Here is a 23,121-nt window from a genome sequence, read left to right as displayed (position 1 = left end):
TTATGACAATATGTCAGTTGTGCATTTTTTGTTTGTTTGTTTTTTTAATCTTTGTATTGCATATTTATATTATAACTTGCTTGGACCGAGACACTGATTGTAAGTGGTAATGGGGGGGTTAAATTTTTTAATAGGAGGGTTTTGGGTGGGTATAAAAACCTGTTTGACATGTGACCGTAGAGCTTCTAAGGAAGTGGCTGTTTGCCATAAAGCCAAGCTTGTGGTTTTTAGGTGAAGCATCTCCTTGATGTTTTTATGTGACCAATAAAAGTTTATATTTGAATCTGCCTGGTTGGTGTGCCATGCTAAGGACCGATTATATGATGCCTATCCGGGGGTGGATTGTGTGTGTAGCACGCCAAGAGGCAGTAACTGGTTAGCACTCCCACTATTGTTAATCTTATTAACTGGTTGCTATGAGTTATCTGCTTTTTTATATGGGGGTCATATTTCCTAGTTATAGAGAAGATCTTCAGTGGTATTTTTAAAGCACATGATGAGATCGCAAAAATAAAAATTGTTCCTTGTTACACGGTTAAACACGCAGAAACAAGACTATTTCTATTATACATAGCAATCTATGGAGTTTATGTTTTTTCATTGTCTGCGTGGGTTCTGTGTACTCCAGTTTCCTTCCACGCTGAAAAACATACAGGCAGGCTAATTGGCTTCTGACTAAACTGACCATAGTGTGTGTAACTGTGATAGGGACCTTAGACTGTAAGCTCCTTAGTAGCAGGGACTGATGTGAATGATGAATAATCTGTAAAACAAAAAGTGATATAGTGCACGCATTGCTTTACAGTACTACTAAATTGTGTATTAGAACGTTGGTAAGTAAAGGAACGGTGACATCTAGTGTTCAGAGTAAGGATGTACAGTCTAACATAAACATGCCTCAAACATGCTTACATACCTGCAGCAGAATTAACACACCAAAGTGCAATAGAATAAAATTATTTTATTTAATTTAAAAAATGGAGAACTATAAAATCTCAGAACACTAGCAAAATTCCTAAAAATAAATAGGTAGAAACTGGATCTTAAAAAAGCATTAGAGTAATTGAGAAGGGTCAGCATCCATGTTACCAGACATCTGATGCATGAGGCTTTATTAAAATGAGTTTGCTTGCCAGTAGCCACCTCAGAAGCCTTATGACAGCCATGCTATTTGCTTGTATTCAGCGGTCAAGATCTATGGAGCACTGGTGTTGGTTGGAGAAGTATTCCAGCAGGCGCTTTGTTGTTGCAGTCATTTCTTCCTCTACATACTGAAGGACGACAGTAGAAAATTTGCGCTAAAGGAAAGAAGAAAGACTTGATGGTTACATGTTTGGATGGAGCAAAGAGTGCCATTATTTATATACACACACAAGTTAGATTTGCTGCTGCTGCTAAGGAATTGGGGCTCTGCTGGATGCAGTCAACTAGAGCTTTCAGATCAGTGGGGCTGCATTTATGCAAGGCAGGAAGCTTATACCACCAATAGAATCCAGCCAATGAAACATTTCTCCTATCTAAACTACAATGCACCTGGAAATGGTGTTGCATGTAGCCTTGGGTAGCACATACACAGCAATATGAAATATAGCACTTAAAGTCAGAGATCCTGCTTATAGGTGCAATAGTAGCTTGTGCTTTCAATGTCAGGATCCCACAAGTTCCTACAGAAGGGAATCCACATGTAGAAGGCAGGTGGGGTAACTGCAGCTATTGGCTCTGCTTCATATGCACATTTAAAGGAGAAAGAAAGGTGAAACCCTGGGGGGAGGGGGGGGGATGCCATAAAGTTATTGATCCCAGTTATTAAGATCGCTTTCCCAATACCCCAGGCTGGTGTTCCTTGTGTCTCAACCCTTTCTCCTTGTAGATTGTAAGCTCTTTTGGGCAGGGCCCTCTTCACCTCATGTATTGGTTATTGATTGCTTTATATGTTACTCTGTATGTCCAATGTATGTAACCCACTTATTGTACAGCGCTGCGGAATATGTTGGCGCTTTATAAATAAATGTTAATGTAACGTAAATGTAAAAGAGAATGACAAGTGCAGGGTACATGCAGGCGAGTGATTCTCTTCCAGTCTTTCACTGCAATCTCGGGGCCACACATGTGCAGTAGAGTCAAAAAGCTGACATGTTAAAGTGCGGCTTTTAACTCTACTGTGCATGCCCAGCTGGCGAGAAGAAAGACTGAAAATAACCTCTGGCCTTTGTGTACCCCGGACTGGTACAGTTTTCTGCCAACATGAGCACCAGCCTGGGGTATCGGGTAAGTGCATAGAATCACTGGGGGGTACCTAAAATTTTGGCACCACCCAGTAATCACAGCTTTCCTTCTTTAAGGCACTACTGACTGGCAAGGAACAGTTAGAGAAGGGCTCTTCCAGTCACCCAGGAAATATAACATTTTATCCATCATATTAATTCAGTTATATTTGACATTTCAATGCATTAGTTTTATGTATATTCTGAGTTATTAACCATCTTAGGATAGGATAGCGTATTGATTTTAGCACAGGTAAAAAGTTGGTAATACAGCTTCTATATGATTACTACAGAATGTGACCCTTTCACTGTTTAATTACAGAGCTCAACTGGGGGTATAATTTTAACAGCTGATATTAAGGGGAGCATCCTTAAATTAAATCTTTACATCACCCTCTTAATTTGCTGTTCACACTTCTCTAACTTCCAGCACTGAAATCACTGGTCTGCATCCTGTCCAGCCATCAGTATAACAGGGAGCTGGGCTGGTACCCCAGTTAAGTGTGGGTCCCTCTCCTACTTGCACCAGGGGGCTAAGCCAACAAGCCCACCTCTCTTGCAAGGACCCCGTAGTCCCATGATCTGCTGTATGGTAATTGCACTATTGTGCCCAAGCTCCTGAAACTGAAAATGCAGCTATAGTTTAAAACCAGTACTGAAATGATTAAAAGAGGATATGAAAATTTTGCCCAGTGGCATAACTACAGAGAAAGCAGACCCCATGGGCACGGGGGGGGGGGGGGGGGGGGGGCTTGGGCGACCAGTGATGTACACAAAATCATGGGTCACTCATGATCTTTTGTGACACAGGTGTCCCATGATTTTTTTCCAAAAGTTTTCCCCAAAAAACAAAAAAAGTTGTTAAAGTTATTTATAGGTGTAATTGCACTTTTCTTTGTTAATCTCTGTACTGTTGGTTGCGACTAATGAAACAAGACAGTTCCAGTAGTATCCGCCATACTTTTCTCATAGGTCGGTTATCTGGCTTCTGCTACATAGAGTAAAGGTCATTTGATTTACAGTAGAGGCCTCACTCACATAGAAGCTTTTGATTCGATCAGCTTCCAGCCGCAGAAACCCTTCCATTGTGAGGTCGTTCACACACTTTGTCAGGGAAAGGAAACCACAGCTGGCAGAACGCTTGGAGTGTTCAGTCCTTTAGGGAACAAAAAAAGTCAAAACTGTGTACAGAAACATTCACCACCTCTTATTCACTATCGCTTAGCCCTACTGTGTGCCACAGACTGCCAGGGCCATAGATTCTACATTTCTAGGGTATTTCAAGGCAGAGCTCCAAGCCACAATCCATGATACAGGGTTATTAGGGTTATTGCCCCCTCCCTCCAAAAAATAATTTTGATTTACTAGCCAGATGAAAGTATGCCTTTAATGGCATGTACACACAAGGGGAATTTGGATCCAGTTGTGCCGATGCCGTCAAACCACCATTCAATGGCAGCTGCCTGGCAATTACAGCTATTTTGTCATTGAGATTTGTCTGAGAGATGCTGTACTGGTGCCATCAAGTGATTCTTAGAGGGCAATGGAAAATGATTCTAAGCAACTTTCCTTTCACTCTCCTTCCTAAACAGTTTTTGGGTGAAGGACCCATAAGAGCGCAAGTTTTAAAAATTAGGGTATAGGCACTGGGCACTTGCCCAAATGCCAGTACAAAGACCAATAAGTTAGACTTTCTATGGAGTATTAGATATCCTCTACTTAAAAATAGGCCTTGGCTTTATGTGTAAGATATATACTCACCAAGGGTCATCATCTGGCTCCCAGCCCTCCAGCTCCTTCAAGCAGAAAAAGCAACAAGCAACATCAGGCTCATTCTCAGTGGGGCAGTGTACAAAGCCAGCCTTGGCCATCTAGGGTGCAGTAGGGAGAAAGGAGAGGAGTTTAGGGACATGCCATATAAAGTGTGAGTTAAAGAGGGCACAAACCTATCTCATGGATAGCCCCTACTTACATTTTCTGGGGTGCACTTGCAGTTTTCAGTAAAGGGCCAGTCTGCGAATGTTGCAAGGCGAGCTTCATAATCATACATATTCCTGAAGTCCTGCAGGCGCTGGACTGCTTGCACAAACCTGTTCTTGGCAGAATGCATTTCTATTAAATAATATTAAAAAAAAATCTCTCCCCAGAGAACATGCAGCTCCTTCCTCCAGCTCCAAATATATAACTGCACAGAGACGTTAACTAGCCGCACCTAAACCACTTCTGCTCCCAGGAGGGTGCATTAACCCCTTCCCCTCTTATCTGGGGCTATACATATATAGGTAATGTGCTCAGTTTTTAAAACCAGTGAAATACTATTTAGAAAGTGTTATCTGTTGTACTTTTTTGGCATTGAGATTGCGTATAGCAGCCTCCCTTTCAGTTGAGAATCTTATGAAAACGGGTTAAGATCCAACTGAGGCAGTCACACATGTTCATGGAACACAGGAGCCACTTTTGTTAAATATCATGTGACTGGGGTGATACGTCAGCCCTTTTTTTGCATAGCACCACCACATGGGAACACAAGGGTTAACTGACTTCAGTCGTCTCTCTGTGGCCTGTACAGTCCTGTGTGTGTAGTTTAAAGGGCTGCATACAATGTATCTCAGTTTTATGATGCCCTTATTTTGTGATTAAAATGCTCCTATTCATAGGACACTGGGCAGTGTGGCACTGTACTAATCAGCTTGCCCTTAATTGTCTGTAAGTCCTCAGTTACCAGGCAATCATTTATCGGTGAGACGTGGAAAAAAGGCAAATTATTTAATATGTGTGTATATTATTGATAAAGGGTTTGATGTCATTCCAGCTTCTTGTAAATTGATTTATCGCAAGTTTATCAAATGCAAGCTTGAGGCTGAGCCAGACAGGCTTATCAAGAAGAGAAACCACTAATTATAACCTTAACGCTGCAGGTGGTGAGGGGTGTTATTACCCCGTATCTGATGTCAGTTTAAAAATAATTCTCTTACAAAACATGTATAAATGATAAAAGTGATTTTGTACTTTGAATAAAAGACAATAACTAAAGGAAACCATCTGTGCTACATGTGGCATGGCCCATAGAAAAAAATGAAACCTATTTTTGTCTGCTCCGCTGATGTATTTCAGCAGCCCAAAAGAAACCCTGCTGCCCCCTACCATCCCCTCTAATTCAAACTGCCTGAAAGCACCAGCAACCTCTGTCATATGCAACAGTGCAAGTACTACTGCCCAGGCAAGCCCATCTCTGCACAGCTACAGGCTGATAGCTGGAAATTATAGTTCAGCAAGCAGGTATTCAGCTACATAAAATTATATATATCCAAGAATAATGAATAGCCTATAAAAAAACTAATAGACAGAAATAATTGGTGATCGGCGATGGCACATGTCTCGTAAATTCTTGTTTTATTATATAAAAATATTCTTCTTGCCTGTGTATTTCCAGGTTGCAGTTTGCCTATGTATTTTTATTAACTATATACTGTAAATGCACATGGTCTGCAGCCTACCTTAAAGGGGTAGTTCAACATTAAGTTAACTATTTGTATTTTGTAGAATGACCTATTTCTAGCAATTTTGCAATTAGTCTTCATTTATTTTTATAGTTTTTGAATTGTCCTATTCTTTTGCCTGTTTCCATTTTTCAAATGGGGCCACTGACCCCGGTAGCCATAACACTTACACTGTCAGGCTACTATTTAGACCCTCTCTTATACATATTCAAGTCTATCATTCAAACCTCTGTCTGGTTGCTAGGGTAAATAAGAAACTAGCAACCATATAGCTGCTGAAAAACCAAACTGGAGAGCTGCTGAACAGAAAATTAAGGGGCACATTTATCAAAGTCCGAATGGGTACGATTACAACAAATTCATATTTTTTCTAATTTATAGAACTTTGTGTATTTTCCACAATATTTTCGTTAATTTCCAACTTTTTCTGGCTTTGCGTCAATTTGTGTGACAAAATCGAATTTGTCGCGCCGAGTACAAAAGTTTTGGATTCATTCAAGGTATAGTGACTTTCCTTGGGCCAGGTTGGAGCTGCAGAGTGCCATTGAGTCCTATGGGAGACTTTCCTTGGGCCAGGTTGGAGCTGCAGAGTGCCATTGAGTCCTATGGGAGACTTTCATTGGGCCAGGTTGGAGCTGCAGAGTGCCATTGAGCCCTATGGGAGACTTTCCTTGGGCCAGGTTGGAGCTGCAGAGTGCCAGTGAGTCCTATGGGAGGCTTCCAAAATCATGCTCAGAAGGATCAAAGTCAGAAAGGTTTTCCCGCCGTTTACGATCGTTCAGATACGTAAATTTCGTAACTTTCGGATCATACCACGATATTTTTGTATGACTACGATACGACTTTTTGAGCAATTAATGTAGATCTGAAATGATGATGAATTTCAAATTGTCTCAGAATATCAATGTCAACATATGAGTAAAAGTTAACTTAAAAGTGAACAACCCTTTTAAGGACTCTTACAAATGGGTGCTCCATCATGCAATCCTGGGATTTTTTGCAGTCCCCCACACAGGAGCATTGCTGGTTATTGCTTTTCACCTGTGTTCTATTAGGCAATAAGGTGAGTACCATCACTGTAGGACTGAATGGGGTCACGTTACTCATGCTTTCCTGCGTGGTGGAACACATAAATGGGGTTATGTAATAAAAGGCACTAAGTTTGCCTAGAAACAGTAACCCATAGCTACCAATCAGCAGGCAGCATTTACTGGTCACCTGTTTAAAAGGAAACATCTTATTGGTTGCTATGGGTTACTGCTTCTGGGAAAACTTAGTGCCTTTTATTACATATGGGGGAAATAATCCGTCACATAGGATTTCATAAAAAAAAATGCTACTGTGTTAGAGCCCTAATATGGCTATAAAATTATCCTCATTTGCCTTCACTGTGTTATTCTAAATTATGACATACAGTTGAAACTGGATTGACTGAAATGTTACTATACCTGATAACACAGTATGAACTCTAGCTTTGGCCTAGCACATACCGTATAACCCAATCTTTGGCATCAGTTTATATTGCACTCAATGACTGTACTTTGCATTCTGTGCTAAGGATCTTGTACAAGCCATTTAGCATGTGACCTTAAATCAGGCCTTCTTTTAACAATATTATAGGGGCAGTAGAAGGGAAACCTGACCCTACAATGAGCCATCTGGAGCAGTGGGAAGCCCCTAGGCTAATGGTTCCCTACTCCCTCAGCTCCTGTGGGCTAAATCAGCACAACCCACTTCACTTGCAGAAGACCTTCTGTTACTTCTACTTGTCCTGTGTGTAGAAAGGTCCGGTTCTTTGATGTACAAAAACAAGCGGAACTCTTCCAGAACATTTTGTGTCTCTGTTGTGTGAGTGTCACATCAAGACAAAGAGTTACACACTGATGGGCAGAACTATGCAACTGATCTAAATACTGGCTTCATGAATGATCCACAAGAACCAATAAGAAATCTGCATTTGGAATGTAAGTGATACACTGACCCTGCTATCTATTTTATCAGTTATTATAACAAGGCTTATGTTTGCACCTCTATTTTCCTAGGCAAAGCCATATGGGACTGCTAAAAAAGTTATATTATGATGCTGCCCATTATCTATTGAGTTAGACCCACTTTAAAAGGTGCACCTTTGTTTAATTTTAAGGGAAATGGAGCTCTGTTTACAGGAAGAACCTACGAGTGAAACCTATTCCCATGGGCTATTCTGTACAATCAACTTCTTTACCTTTGTTTATTTATATTTTTATTGGTTCTAGATGGATAATTAAATATGCTTTTATACAGAGGCATGATGAAAAATGATTTTACATGGGGTAATTTATGGACTACATCTTGAAAACAAGAAAAACTATTGGTGTAGGTCAGTGTATGGCAACTTACAGCTCCAGGGATCCTGATGGTCTGTTTGCACTGTAGCTAAATATGCCAATCTTCTAATATTAAAAGGCATTAAAGCTACAGCATATTCTGTACCAGTAACCGTAGGTTATCAATGTTACTGCCCTTCATAACTGTTGCCCAGTACCTTGTAAATACTTTGCATCCCAGAAGTGTTTACAGGTGTTTTGTTGGCTTAGATCACTTTCTGACCTGTATCTGTACCACTGGCATCACATGTAAAGGTCCAGCCTAGGTACCTGGACATTGTACAGAAAGTTTGGATGGATTTTTAGCTACTGGGAAAATATAGGGTTAAAAAAATTAGGTCTTAGTAAATATCTGATCCAGGTACTGGTCCAGTTGCCCACTTGGAGTCAGAAAAGAGATGGGGGTTCAGGCCTCCTTCTAGATCAGGTTTTACTTGATAAAAGGTAGAACCTGATAGACATGTGTGGTTTTAACATAAGTTGGTTTGTATGTTATTACTGTATGTCTGGGAGAAACTGGTGGGCTACATTACTGCCATGCACTGTTATTTAACTGTTTTTGTGTGTGAATGTTTATCTCTATAGGTTTGAGTACACAGTGGTAGTGAAGAATTAAACCAGTTACTATACTGTATGTGGTCCTGAGCAGCAGAGTGCACTAGAATGTCCCACAGCACAAACACTCATAAGTAAGTACATTATGGTTGCATTTGGTAACAATTCCCAAGACCTGGGTTACCTTATAGTGTATTTAATAGACATGACATATGACCAATTAGCTGAGCCATATGCTATACAGATGCACAGAAATCAATACTGATTGTTACATGCATTAAGCAACCATTTAGCATTAACATTTCATATGCTTCCAGCTTGATGGTGCAACTGAGCAAGAGGCTTGAATGTGATGGGAAACATGAATGTTGGCACTGTCAGTTGTGGCAGAATAGTGGAACCCTAACTGGCATATCACTACTGAATGGCATATCCAGCAGGACCCTACATTGTCTGGGTGCATGGGGCAGTGGTACAAAGGTGGAGTGAGATTGATTTTTTTTTTTTTTTAGTTATGCTCTATTAAGCCTTTTCCATGGGGCAGTGTGCCCACCACTGTCAGTATGGGTTTCCCAGCATAGTCAGCCAGAGACTAACTAAATATGGTGGGAACTGTTGTCTGGATCTTGAGGCTTTTTTGATCCATTGATTTATATGTTAGAACTTTTTTTCTATATTTTGTGACTGAAAGCAGTGAGGCACAATTTAATACCCGAGTAACCATTCTGACTCCTATCACCCACTTGATATAGAATGTCCCTGATTTGTTTCTATAGGATTAGTGTTCAAAAACTGGACTGAAGTTTGAAAACTGTTTAAAATTGATAACATTAATATTTGTATTCAATATAACTATGAATTTGTCACAGCACTAGTTTCATTGCTGCAATGCATTCACTTGATTTACCATTTACCAATGGATTTTATACATACAGTTTTAAAGGGCTTGTTCATCTTTTAATTAAATTTAAGGTGGAGATTTAATAATCCATGAATCCGAATCCCAAAAGGGAAACATCCGGATTGGAAACGAAAATTTCACCGTCTTTTCGTCGCCGTTGCGACTTGTTCGTATTTGTCGGGACTTTTTCATCGCTGCCACGACTTTATCGTATTTTGCGCGACTATTTCGTCGCCGTCGCGTTTTTTTCGTATTGATCGATTGTAAACGGCGGAAAAAACAATCCGATTTTTTCGCGACGGCGGCGAAAAAGTCGCTGAAAATATACGAAAAAGTTGCAACACCGATGAAAAAGTCACGGAACATAAGAAAAAAATGCGACGGCGACAAAAAAGTCGCAAAAATACAGATCATTACGAAAAAAAACGCATTCGGACGCCTTTGGACCGTTCGTGGATTAGTAAATCTGCCCCTAAATATGATGTATATATTTATGAGTGTTATATTCTACATTTGGTCTTCATTTTTTTATTATTTGCCGTTTTTGTAGTATATAGCTTTTCATGAAACAGCTCTCAAGTTTGGAATTTTAGCAGCTATCTGGTTGCTTGGGTCCAAATTAGCCTAGCAACCAGGCACTGATTTGAATAAGAGACAGGAATATAAATAGGAGAGAAAGGAATAGAAAGGAAAGTAATAAAAAAAAATAATAATTAAATTGTAGCCTCACAGAGCAATAGATTTTTTGGCTGCTGGGGTGCAGTGGCCCAGTGGCCCTTGTCTGAAAGCTGGAAAGAGGCAGAAGAAGAAGGCAAATATTTCCAAAACGATAAAAAAGGAAGGCCAATTGAAAAGTTGCTTAGAATTAGCCATTCTATAATGAACTTAAAGTTGAATAACCCCTTTAAAGGAATAATGTGTCAACCCTAGCTATATTGAACCAGTAATAGCTAATGATCTGCAGTAGGTAAGAAATATGATATACTGTTCTTAGGGAAAAGCACATGGGCCACAAAATGAAGCACAGATTGTCCCCATTTAAACAATAGGATCTGCAGGTCTTGGCCACAGATAGGGAGTGATTCTGGGATGTAGTTACAGGTGAGCTGATCTGGCACCGCTATCTGAGCCCCTGAGAGATTCACCTGTGTTGATGTAGGAGGGCCCTAAACAGATGCATTGTGGGGAGGAGCTAAGGACAAGTCTGGGAGCTGCTGCTCAAGAAGCAATAGCAATCTGCATTCAAGGGATATACCCCACCTCACACCTAATGGGGAGACCCCATGTCAGGCTGATCGTCACATTGTAATTTGATAAAACTGAGACATCCTTTAGGTCAGTATTGGCTGAGGTTTACAGAAACTGAGAGTGTTGGAAAGGTAATGAAAGCTTTGGTAGAAAATGATGTTTTCTTTTGTAGGCTCTAATGTATTTATTATATTACCCTAAAGTGGTAAAATTCAAGTTTGTGGTGCATTATGAATTGCTTAAATTGCACATCTGAATGTATTTACCTGATGACTGAACTACTTTTCTGGGGAGATGTGAAACCTGAGTAAGAAAGATTAATACACAGACGTGTGCATTTGATACAATTACTTGTCTGGATTTCTGTATTGAAATCAATGAAGAGTAAAAAAAAATGCATAGACATGCTTCATTGAGATCTCCGTATTGTGGGGAAGTAACTCATATCATTATCTCAATTGCAGATGATCAATAAGTGCTGGTCAGTAGCTATGTGTGCAAATGACCCCAGCTTTATAAAGTATCACTATCCAGACACCTGCAAAATATACCTGACTAGTAATTATGTATGTATTCAGGGTGTCCAGATCACTTAATCCAGCTTGCAGGGCTGAACTCATTGCAGTTTATTTTAAATGCAATCAGTGCTGCCCAGCAACATGTATTTATTAGACCTGACTTTTCAGGTGATCTGGTCACCCTAGGTATGCAGCACTCTACAGCTGAATGCTATTGATTCTAGCTCCCAAAAGTTGCAAATCCCTAAATCTCTCGCTCTTTGGCTACAATTCAGTTTAGTGTATTATGTCAGTAGTTAGAAGGCAGCGTGTGTAATAGAAGATCTCACAAAACCAATTTTTTTTCTCAGGGTCACTAACCAATATTGGATGCATGTTTTACCACAGGGTAACAACAAGCTTTATGCCTTGCATTGTTCCAAGCTTTTTTTCTGAATTCAGTTTTGTTGTCCCCTTTATAAATGATGAAACAATTTTACTCATGTGCCGTTATTCAGTGGCCCACCTACAAGTGCACCACAAACCTAACACCTACAGAGCCTAAGTGGCCCTACACGGGCAGATTTAAGCTGCTGACTGCCCTCTGACAGGCCTATGTAACCAATATTATAAAAAATCAGGCAAATGTCAACAGCTCATTGATGTGTTCCTCACCCTGAATGCCTGTATGTATCCCTACCCTATCTCCAAGGGCCAAATGATCAGATCAACCATATATTGCCCACCTTAGGCATATCGGTGAAAGATCTGCTTGTTTAAGGACCTTGCCAAATGAGTGGATCTAATATATGGTCTGTTTAAGGGGGTTGCACAGGTTTGCAGTCAGGTTCACATAGTTCCTGTATGTAGCAGATACACCCTGAATGGATATGTTGCCAATGGAAGTGCTAGTGACCTAATGGGGATGATGTGCACGGAGCAACTTCCAAAATGTGGCTGGCCCCTTCTGCATGTGTGCTGGAAGTACTGTAGAACAGCATAACAATATTTTAACACTCTAGACCTCTGCTCCCTGATACTTCTGTGTTCATTTAGATGCCAGATGTATCCTTTAAGATACATTTAAAGGTAAAGTTTCCCCCTGAACATTGCAGGTTTCTATAAAACATATCACATGAAACAGCCCATATGCAAAACCCTGCTTTATCTAAATAAACCATTAGTGAAAATATCTTTCTAGTAGTATGTGCCAATTAATAATGCTAAATAGAAAAACTGCCATTTTACATACAAAGGGTCACCCTCCTGGTCATAAAACCAAGGACACACATACGTGCTACACTATGTCAGCCAAGAAATATAAATTTGGTGAAGCTTTAGGCACACGATATTGTAATTTTGTTAGGCTTGTTTACCCTAAAATTGGAAGAGGATCATAACATCTATCCAAAATAAGGGATCTCAGCAACTTGGCAATTAGTTTTTATATATTGGAATATTCCATTTCACGTCTGTATTTATCCAGTCTGGAATTGTTTAATATTGTTACTGTTTTTGTCTTTGCCACAGTCCCACTATGGATTCAGGTCATCACACTCCATATCTCCTGGCCATTCTCCTCTGCATACTTCTGCTGCTTGTTGCCTTGTCTACCCTGCTTGTCTGCTACTGGAGGTGATGTATATGGGAATATAATTGGTGCTGTGTGAATATGTATATTCAATCTAACCATGTCTGTTTTGCAGGCTATTTTGACAACGGTTCACTAAGTTTAAATGCAGATTACTCTTTCATAGATTTATATATAAAGCTTCTTGTCCTTCTTCACTGCACCATGTTAGTGACCATACCTAGTATCAAAAGAAAGACCCTATTTTTGACTCTACATTGGGTTTTTAACCCATACAGAAGCATTTCATTATAACTGTAGTCAGAAACCAGAACTCATAAAGGATGGCGCTTAGGTACTTGTGGCAGACTTAAGTGTTGGGTTTTATTATTTGCAGTCCCGCACAGAACTAAAGAATTGCGCCACAGGTTTAACAGCAGCTCACTTTCTAGAATCAGCAGGTGCTCTAATGCGCAAGGACAGGACTGCGGCAAAAATGTAAAATAATTCATCTTACACTATTTTAAATGTGCCTTATGGATTATGGTTTGTTATAAAAAGCTCCATCACTGTTACTGTTTGTTTCATTCTGCTAACAACTTGACATAAATGCACTGTGGCCTCTCTCTTCCAGTGCATTATCTGTGTTTCTCTGTGTATTTTATTCTAAATGTTTGCCTTTTTGCTTGCCCTTTATTTCTTGCATATACCTAAGAAACCAGTCCTCTCTTGTGTTTGCTTATTCACCTCGTAACGCCATCATCTTCCTATAATATCTTGACAGGAAAAAATGCTTCAAAAATAAGAAATGGAAAATTCCCAAAAAAACCCGGGGACTGGTCAAAGATCAAGCAACTTCCATGACAAGTTTTACCTTACATGTGACAGACCCAAAGTCTCACATTTATCGTGGCCAAAACATATCAAATGTTTGCCCCTCCTTTCCTCTTATGGTGGACCACAGCTGTCAGAAACCCTCTCGACCTTCCTCCTTTTTGTCTCTAGATGGACAATCATTGGGTGTGAATGAAGATTTTTGTTTGAACACTTTAGACCCTACCGTGGGAGAAAACGGGAAGGCTGTCCAACAATCATCTGTTCTTCACTATGCAATGTCATCAGGAGCATCTTTGCTTAGTAGCATATTAGATAACTCCTTGTATGTCCTCAAGTCCAAAAGGCGCAGTTCTTCTCTAAAAAGTGGACTAGATCCAGAAACCTTAATGGTTCCCCTAGAGTCACCAGTCAAAGAAACCTCATCATCAGGTACAAGTCAATTTAGGGCACTCAGTCTCCCCAGAGACTTGGACCGCAGTACACTTCTGTGTGACAATTCTGTTGACCAGCAGTTTACATGGGATACCCTTGGGCTCTCCAATCTTAGCCATCCTGCAGGACACAAAGAATCAATTTCTGTGCCAGGCACTTTAGAAAGGAATGCACACAGTTCTGAAGATCCTAAGAAGCAAGACTTTCTTCAGCTACAAAAACCTTTTCCTATTCAACCAATGGCTTGGTTTGTATCTTTTGGAAATAGACCATTTTCTGGAGGTTTTCAGGTTGGAAAGGTAGACATAAATAATGTGACAAGCTTGGATTCTGGAGTGGATATCGTAGAGATACCAGTGAGGAAAGAATGTGATGGACTGTTTAAAAGTGATCCCAGCAAGACCTCTTGTTCAGGCAGAATGGAAAGCTGTACAACGAGGCAAGAACCACAAGAAATAACTGACCATAGAGAAACAAATGTACATATCAATAAACCTCTAGGCAACAGAGTTCATATCTCTCATCAAGAGGCTGCTAGGAGGCTAAATGGGGAATACTGTGGCAAAAGTCCATGGCAAAAGAGGGAAGACAGACCCTTAATTGGCATCAACTAACTTTGCACTACCTATAAAAAATTGTTTGGCTGAATTTTTATTTCAATATTTTATTTATATTTGAGGTATGGAATCTACTACAGTCCACCTTCAACACTTATAAATATAAAATATATCTGTATGCTCTATCGCTTGTGCTCTGTATACAATGGAACTAACAAATAAAAGTAGTTTTTCCAGTGACAGGGTGTGTAGGCAAGGTATCCTTAACATAGGTGGATTACACGCAAAGATAATGAGACATATCCATGTTGGCCAGTTGAATACTTCATCAATAAACACATGGTCAAAGGTTGATAGAGCCCCCACTGGTATAGCACTAAATGTAACACACAAACGTCCTTAGAGACCCCCCTCTTATATAATTGGCATTCAGTAAAGTATTTAATTATGATTTGAAGAACAGGATACAGGGTAGTATCATGACTTGGTTAAACCGTGTGCATATTTCAATGCTTCTTATTCAAATAATGGACTTTCAAGCCAAATAATTTGTTCTGACAGTAACTGTTGTAGCATAAACTCACTGTGCCATTGCCCACCCTTGTCTTTGCTCTATTTAACAGTTTGGTTAAAGGAAATTGCTTTAACCAACGCACTTCTTAATGTTTTACAAATACTTGTCTAGTATGCTTTGTATGTTATTTATAAATAAATTTTTAACATTGATATATCTTTCATAGTTTTTGTTTTGCACATCTGCCATGTAAGGGACTGTACAAATGGCTGTAGATTTCCAGTATTTTGGTGCATATTGCATTATAGGGAGGGATGGAAAGGAAATAACCAGGCTGGGATGTCCCCTTTAGGCGTCTGCAACTGTGTCATGGTTTTAGCCGGACTATACAGAGCTATATATAGTACTCTGTTAGTTAAAGGTGTTGTTCACATTTAAAAGTACTTTTATTATGACATGGACTTTGATCATCTAAGACATTTTGCAATTTGATTTAATTTTTTGTGCTTTTTCAGTTATTTAGCTTTTCGTTCAGCAGTTCCCCTGTTTGGAATATTAGCAGCTATCTGGTTGCTAGGGTCTTCTTTACCTTAGCAACCAAGCAGTAGGTGGAATGAGAGACAGGAATGTGAATAGGAGGGGGACTGAGTAGAAAGATAAGTAATATAAAGTAACAATAATAAAATTGTAAGATCACAGAGCAATAGTTTTTTTTGGCTGCCGGGGTCAGTGACCCCCATTTGAAAGATGTAGAAGTGAAAGGCAAATCATTCAAAAAAATTAAAAAACAATGAAGACCAATTGCAAAGTTGCTAGGAATATGACATTCTATAACATATTAAAAGTTAATTCAAAGGTAAACCACCCCGTAGAATACAAGTCTGAAACTTAGTGAGAGTTTTAAACATACACATATGCATACAAGCAAACAGACCAACATCACTTTTCCCTTTTTCCTTTGACAGTAGAGAGGTGTGTGTAGTAATACGCCCCATGAAACTACTGGCAGCAGCAACTCCAACACCAAGCAAGGAGACAAACATGATTGTGGTTTGCTGTATTTCGGAGACATATTATTCATGGCGTATGGTTTAAGGCTTTAATAGGGGGAATTGTGCCTTAAAGGAACAGTAACACCAAAAAATTACAGTGTATCAAAGTAAATAGTATACAGGTATAGGATCCCTTATCCGGAAACCTGTTATCCAGAAAGTTCCGAATTACGGAAAGACCACCTCCCATAGACTCCATTATAAGCAAATAGTTCTAATTTTTAAAAATGATTCCCTTTTCTCTGTAATAATAAAACAGTACCTGTACTTGATCCCAACTAAGATATAATTAATCCTTATTGGATGCAAAACAGTCCTTTTGGGTTTAAATTATTTTTTAGTAGACTTAAGGTATGGAGATCCAAATTACAGAAAGACCCCTTATCCGGAAAGACCCAGGTCCTGACCATTTTGCATAACAGGTCCCATACCCTGTATTATGTACTATTGCCCTGCACTGGTAAAAGCTGTGTGTTTGCTTTAGAAACACTACTATAGTTTATATAAATACGGTAGTGTTTCTAAAGTAAACACACAGCTTTTACCAGTGCAGAGCAACAGTACATTATATTTGACTTACTTTAAAGCATTTTCATTTTTTGGTGTTACGGTTCCTTTAAACCAAAAGTTAAAATTGCAGGATTTTTCTCATAGATTGCAATAGATTATAGGAGTGACTACAGAGATAAAATGTGCTTATCAAGCTATGTCCCATATCTAGGAATGTTTCATGGACAACTGGCAAATATGCTTATCCTGTAATCTCAGTTGAATATTCAGTTCAGCATAGGAATGTAAAGAATGTAATATTTTTGGATTCTGATGAATATCCCCATATATATATACAGGTATATGAATATTTGCTGAATCCTACACAAAAGATGAAGCTGAAGGTGAAACCAAATCTAAACCCAAACAAGGCTATTTGAGCACAATTGACAAAAACATAATCAAGGCTGCCATTGTGGGACAATTGTCCCAGGCCCAGTGGATTTTGGGTATTTTTGGGCCTTAAGGCGGGCCTGGTTGTGCTGAACTTGTTTGGATTAGCCAGTCCCCCCAGTGATCAGAGAGCTGCAGACTTTGGAAGGGAGAGTGCTTGTTTGTCACTGAAGTTTAAGTTCCAGTACAGCCGCATAGAGATGAGATCGGCTGGAAGGGAACTTTACATTTCACCCATCCAATCCCTGTGCGGCTTTACCAGGACTTTAACTTCTGTGGCAAACATGCAGGCACCCGACCTCCTACTCTCCCTAACCAAGTCTGCAGCTTACTTACAGCAGGGGGTCCCACAAATCCAAATAAGTGCAGCACTGCAGGGCCCCCTTTAAGTGGTAAGAGAGTGGGAAAGTACATTCAAAGACTAAAAGAAACAATGGTTTCAGGTTCTCCATTAAAAAAAAAAAAAAAAAAATCTATTTCTAATATACATTCATTAAAAATCCATGCTGTTTTTATAAAAACCGCAATCCCTTGCCTTTATTCCATTAGCTCTAATTAATGATCACACAACAGGGTTCTTATACCTTTATTTCTCACTAGCTAACCTCGGTCAGAAACAACCCTGCACATTGCTTTCCTGCCACCCAGAACATGGTAGCCATGACGGTTTCAAAGAAATGCAGCAAAGTTTTGTGTGATCAGAGCTAGTGAAGTTAAGGGGAATATTGCAGGCAAGGGATCGCATTTTAAAATAAATGTATTAGTAATAGGTTACTTTTTAATAGAGAACCTGCTAGGTAGATCCATGACCACCAATATGTGTTTTGGTTTTTAGCCACTAGGCTTCTGGGAGAGCCCTGATCATTTTGTTGCAGGGGGGCCTTGTTATTTCTGAAGGCAGCCCTAAACACGATTGTCTGTAAATCACTGCATGAAGGCAAGAACTTGCATTATGAACTTGCATTATGGATCTGCCTAAATACTGAGGATGCCAATGGATAAGCAATTAGGCATTCTACTAAATCCTGAACTACATTTGGTCCATTGCTAGTACAGCATATAATTCCCACTGGGAAATATATTACATATGGGGTTTGTGTGTAATCTGTTTAAAGTAGTCATGCCCTAGGAAAAACCCCTTCAAAGGCTCACTCTGTAAATGTATGTACTGTATATTAAATAGAATTTGCCCGTGATGTCTATGTCATACAGAGTTTTACAAATTGTCAGGATCCTTTTCAGTTTAAAGTGCACCAAAACTGCCCCCTTGACTTCTTATTGACCAGCACCAGTCCTTTTTCAGCCCTGGAAGGCTGCCTTAAGAATGCTAGCTGATATTGGCCTCTAATTCCAAGCATCCCTTCTGGTAAGAGATAATGTTGTACTTCCACAAAGTCTGGAGGCTTATCTTCCACAGAGTATGCAAACAAAATAACCATTATATAACTGGGTGGATTACATCTTCTTCATGGGCCCAAATATCTTCTTGGTTTTTATCAAAAATATATACCTTCTGTTGACAAAATATATACATTCTGCATAGCAGTTAATTAGTTGAACAGGGCAAAGAGTAATTCTTGTTTATCAAGTTTTTGCCCACCCATTTTAAACAAGTGGCAATCATATTTTCTTATGTTTTCAGAATTCCAGCAAGTTCCTTGGCTGTTCTACAGTTCTTCTGCTGTATCACTGGTTAAGTCTCGTTCATGAATCCTCCATGGAATGTCTGAATAACTTCATGTAGATCGGAGCAGTTTAGTTAAATGGTTCTTGCACATAACTAATACAATATTCTTACAAACTGAATTCAGTTGATTTAGTCTTGAAAATTGTGAGAGATGCTTTTTAGTCCAAAGAACCATTTTACTTTAAATGTCTGCCACAAATAAAAAAGATCATCTTTTTACAAGTACAGTAATGGACACAGTGCTGAGATCAATTAGATGGATCCCTTCCTTGCCTCAGAGAATGGAAGACGTTGCTCAGGTTCTATCTGGAGGTGCTTTAAGCAGCAACAAACATTTCAGTTAGACTGATGTATTCCACAGGATAAACATCCCCAATGCTTAAAGGAAACCATAAAGAAACAAAATTGTGAATACTGCGGGGAATGTAGATACCACAATCCAAGAGCTGGAGTGCCGATACAATAGTAGTGTGTTAATCTTGACCCTGATACAGGGACTCAGTTGCAGTCTTAGTTCCAGTCTGTGGTTCTCTTATATAATAATCATGTAGAAGAGGCAGGCTCCAGGCTACGGGACAATTCCATCAGTTTCTTCTGATTATCAATCACTTTCATATGCTGAATATAAGCCCATGTTGTAGCTGGGCTTCTTAACGTCATTGAGTGCTCTGAACCTGTAAAAACCATGCATTAGGAGGTTAGGAAAGATATACTGGCTGCCTTTTATATGCAAAATATAACAACCATACTACACAGCTATATCAGTTTGCATGCTAAGTCATTGTTTGTTGAGTGAAAGCTAGACAACTTTTTACATTTGGTAATGGATTTTGTGCACACATCCATAAGACTGGCTAGGTAGCTAATTTAAAACCTACAGAAGCACAGACCATCTCTAGGATGACTGACACCCCTGTATCTGTTCTTGCTGTCATTGTTTTTTATTTAGCTTCGAAAAGTAATTTTCATAAGTGGCCTACCTAAATCTGCTTTGCGCTCAAAATAAACCAGTCACATGAAAGAGAAGAATCTGCTGGCAATGACATGAGCTTAGGGGAGAAATAGATCATCATAGGGGTAACAGCGTACAAGCGTCTTTATATGTACATGTATAAATTGATAAACCAATGAACCGCCAGTGAAGATCTGAGATGAGAAGAAAGGCTCGCTAACAAGGTATTGTTTATAAAGCAAAAGAAGGTTATTATCATTATATATAAATTTTAAATACTATACAAAAAAATTCTCTGGTGCCTCATACACCAATAGATCCTTGCGGGGACACAAGGACATCCTTGGAGATTATGAGAAAATGGTTTTGTATTTTTACAGCAGAGGCAGAAAATGGTTTTAATACTGTTCCGCTACTCTACTACCACTCCATATTGATCCATGGACTAGAAATCAGAAAGGATTTCCCATTTTGGGGACAGCTTCACTTTTTTTTCCTACTAGATCAGCTAGGTAGAAGTCTATAAAATCCACAAAATCTTGTAAAAATCTCCAATATAGCAAAAGATTGGGACAAAAACAGTTAAGAACACGTTGCTCTTACATGCAGATATCCGCGCAGCACTAGGATCCTCAAGGATGTTTACAGGTCGAGGTCTCAAAGGTGAGAGAGGAACTGGGAAAAACAATGTGTCATTATAAACTGTCCTCAGTGAACTAAACTGAATAGATTATTAACAGAATTTGCCATCACAAAGAAAAAACATCATTGCTCAACACTGCTTCCAAGTAAGTACAAGTATGGGACCTGGATCTTTCTGTAATTTGAGTCTCTATACCTTAAGTCTGCTAAAATTTCAATATAAAATAAACCCAATAGGATTGTTTTGCTTACAATAAGGATTAATTATATCTTAGTTGGGATCAAGTACAAGGCGCTGTTTTATTATTACCAAGAAAAAGGAAATCATTATTAAAAATTAGAATTATTTACTCATAATGGAATCTGTAGGAGATGGCCTTCCTGTAATTTGGAGCTTTCTGGATTCCAGATAACAGATCCCATACCTGTATAGCATCAGTAGATGTAGCTTTGCAGCCCCATTTGTTATATTGGAATAAAAAAAATACAAAATGGGCTTATTGATTCTATACTCCTTCATTAATTAAGAGTAAAGTTGCCATATGGTATGTTTAATAAAGCCAGTAGTGGTGTTCCCTTTATTCTATGATACATTCAGGAGGAGATATGGCAACCACCTTTACAAAAGGCACCTTTTTTTCATTCAAGTAAAGACAATAGCACTCACTGTAGGCCTGGCTGCGGCAGCTGTGGAACATCTGAACTGTCTTTGCAATCATGCGCTAAGGAGTAAAGAGTACAATCAATAAGTACAGGGAATATTTATTTGTTTAATCTTATTCTTGTTCTTTTCCCATAATGCATGAGACTAGATCACTTTGGAGTTGATCATTGCTAATTTGCCTAGGGCCCCAATGGGCAGATTTTTAGGAAGATATGAATTATGCCAGGTTAGGGAAGAACAGGTAGAGTGTACAGTACATGTTTCCTGGACCCAAAAATGAGAAATTGGCCCCTTGGCCAGAAAATGACACCTTTGAAAGTTTGAACTTAGTTATTGTGTTAATATTATTTCAGGGTAATGTAATAAATTGCACAAGGCTTGGCCCAAGGAACCACGGCAAACATATGTTAGGTATCTTCCCTCCTTTTAATCAGACAAAAAAATGCAATATTTTGGGCAATGTCACAAGTGGCATTTTACAGGACAAGTAGTGGCAGTCAAAATAGCAACTTTTTTTGCCACAAAGTGGCATATCTATTTAAATAATGTTAAATCCAGTCTTAGGCTGATGCCACACGATGCGTAGGGCTGATATTTTCGGCAAAAAATTCAGCCCTACGCCTGCTACTTGTGCCTGCTCCTGAATGAATGGAATACGCTCGGGTGCAGGCACATGTAGCCGATATACGCATGAAAACGCGAGACTTTGCATTCTCTCGCGTTTTCATGCGTATATTGGCTACATGTGCCTGCACCCGAGCGTATTCCATTCATTCCGGTGCAGGCACAAGTAGCAGGCGTAGGGCTGAATTTTCGCCAAGCGTTTTTCCGCTTGCCGAAAATATCAGCCCTACGCCACGTGTGGCATCAGCCTTAAATCCTTTTATGAGAAACTTGGCTTTACTACCTACTGGGTGGGGCTACTGGACAATTAGGTATAATTCTAAGAATAATGGCACACAATTAGGGTTGCAACTCACAAAAACATACTTGCAATTCACCCTCTGGCCTGCTGCAACCAAGCCCAAAGCACACTACATAGTTAGTTACATAGTTACATAGGGTTAAAAAAGACCAAAAGAGTCCATCAAGTTTAACCCTTCCAAGTGAACCCAGCACACACAAACTTATTCTGACCTATCTATACACTCACATACATAAACCATATATACCAGCATCAATACTAACTGTAGATTGTAGTATAACAATAGCCTTGGCTAGACAGCTTGATCTTTATGTAGAGCCCACCAGTGATCGAAACACACTTAACTGGCTCTATTTTAGTATAAAATATTATAAAACAAAACTATTCCACTTTTTAATATATAAAAAGGCAATTTAAAAAGAGGGGAAAAAATGCCACCGAATTGTTAAATGGGCTGATGTTTTTTTGCCCTCTCCAAACATAACTCTGTCCAAATATAAGGAACAGGAAAACAACATCCCCAATGTCACATTATTTTCCACTGCTTTGATGTTGAGGTTATGTGGTCATTACATAAAAGTATGGATTTTTCCAGTTCAGTTTGGACTGAAAGGGACAGTATATATCTATAAATACCTTTTTTTCTACATGAGCAAAATAAAACACTAGGGCATCTCTCCCAACCCGTCCACGACTTGATCAATCCCTCACTTCTGTCACATCATTACCCTACCCAAAGTATGCCTTTACCCAGCACCCATTTAAGACTTTCTGGACCATACTGGTATAAGTGTTCCATGCACATATGGGATATCCCATACGCACATACATACATTTTTTCCAAAAATCTGTACATGGGGGCTGATTTTGACCTGCAAATGCACACTTTGGGGCCGATTTACTAATCCACGAACGGATCGAAAGCGGCTACGAAAATGTTGCGACAATTCGTGCAAGTCGTAACGGCTATGAAACAGTTGCGACAATTCACGAAAAAGTCGCGACGGCGACGAAAA

The 23,121-nt window shown here is 39.3% G+C and overlaps 3 protein-coding genes across 4 annotated transcripts in view; 1 reads left to right on the top strand and 2 right to left on the bottom strand.

The window, feature by feature from the left end:
- Window positions 1-941: 941 nt before the first annotated feature.
- Window positions 942-4,388, bottom strand: birc5 (baculoviral IAP repeat-containing 5). The gene is made up of 4 exons (NM_001044454.1): window positions 4,237-4,388; window positions 4,026-4,135; window positions 3,303-3,420; window positions 942-1,298 (listed from the first exon to the last, which is right to left on the bottom strand). The coding sequence occupies exons 1-4, from the start codon at window positions 4,372-4,374 to the stop codon at window positions 1,182-1,184; spliced, it is 483 nt and encodes a 160-aa protein (NP_001037919.1). The 5' UTR covers window positions 4,375-4,388; the 3' UTR covers window positions 942-1,181.
- Window positions 4,389-10,670: 6,282 nt separating this feature from the next.
- LOC100490651 lies at window positions 10,671-15,455 on the top strand. Of its 2 annotated transcripts, none has more exons than XM_004911918.4 (3): window positions 10,671-10,921; window positions 12,862-12,966; window positions 13,686-15,455. In XM_004911918.4, exons 2-3 carry the CDS (start codon window positions 12,869-12,871, stop codon window positions 14,782-14,784), a joined length of 1,197 nt encoding a protein of 398 aa, XP_004911975.2. In that variant the 5' UTR covers window positions 10,671-10,921; window positions 12,862-12,868; the 3' UTR covers window positions 14,785-15,455. The 2 variants fall into 2 exon arrangements, with proteins under 2 accessions (XP_004911975.2, XP_004911976.2); XM_004911919.4 differs by having other exon boundaries at window positions 10,685-10,965; window positions 13,686-15,453.
- A 3,344-nt stretch (window positions 15,456-18,799) lies between these two features.
- Window positions 18,800-23,121, bottom strand: part of rapgef3 (Rap guanine nucleotide exchange factor 3) — a 51,771-nt gene continuing 47,449 nt past the window's right edge. The window contains exons 25-27 of the mRNA XM_012957843.3: window positions 21,184-21,238; window positions 20,478-20,549; window positions 18,800-19,596 (exon numbers count right to left, since the gene is read on the bottom strand). Coding sequence (XP_012813297.1) covers window positions 19,466-19,596; window positions 20,478-20,549; window positions 21,184-21,238 — 258 coding nt within the window. The 3' untranslated portion in view covers window positions 18,800-19,465. The remainder of the gene's footprint in view (window positions 19,597-20,477; window positions 20,550-21,183; window positions 21,239-23,121) is intronic.

Source organism: Xenopus tropicalis, chromosome 2, assembly GCF_000004195.4.
Source record: "Xenopus tropicalis strain Nigerian chromosome 2, UCB_Xtro_10.0, whole genome shotgun sequence".
Lineage (NCBI taxonomy): Eukaryota > Metazoa > Chordata > Amphibia > Anura > Pipidae > Xenopus > Xenopus tropicalis.
This window is presented reverse-complemented; position numbering and strand designations above follow the sequence as displayed.

Bases quoted from the DNA above. Each gene is read 5' to 3' on its own strand.
- birc5 (NM_001044454.1), bottom strand. From the start codon at position 4,374: ATGCATTCTGCCAAGAACAGGTTTGTGCAAGCAGTCCAGCGCCTGCAG. The intron at 4,136-4,236 runs GTAAGTAGGGGC...ACTGCACCCTAG, and splicing joins GCAAGTGCACCCCAGAAAAT to ATGGCCAAGGCTGGCTTTGT. The intron at 3,421-4,025 runs GTGAGTATATAT...TGTTCCCTAAAG, and splicing joins GAGCCAGATGATGACCCTTG to GACTGAACACTCCAAGCGTT.
- LOC100490651 (XM_004911918.4), top strand. From the start codon at position 12,869: ATGGATTCAGGTCATCACACTCCATATCTCCTGGCCATTCTCCTCTGC. The intron at 12,967-13,685 runs GTGATGTATATG...ATATCTTGACAG, and splicing joins CTGCTTGTCTGCTACTGGAG to GAAAAAATGCTTCAAAAATA.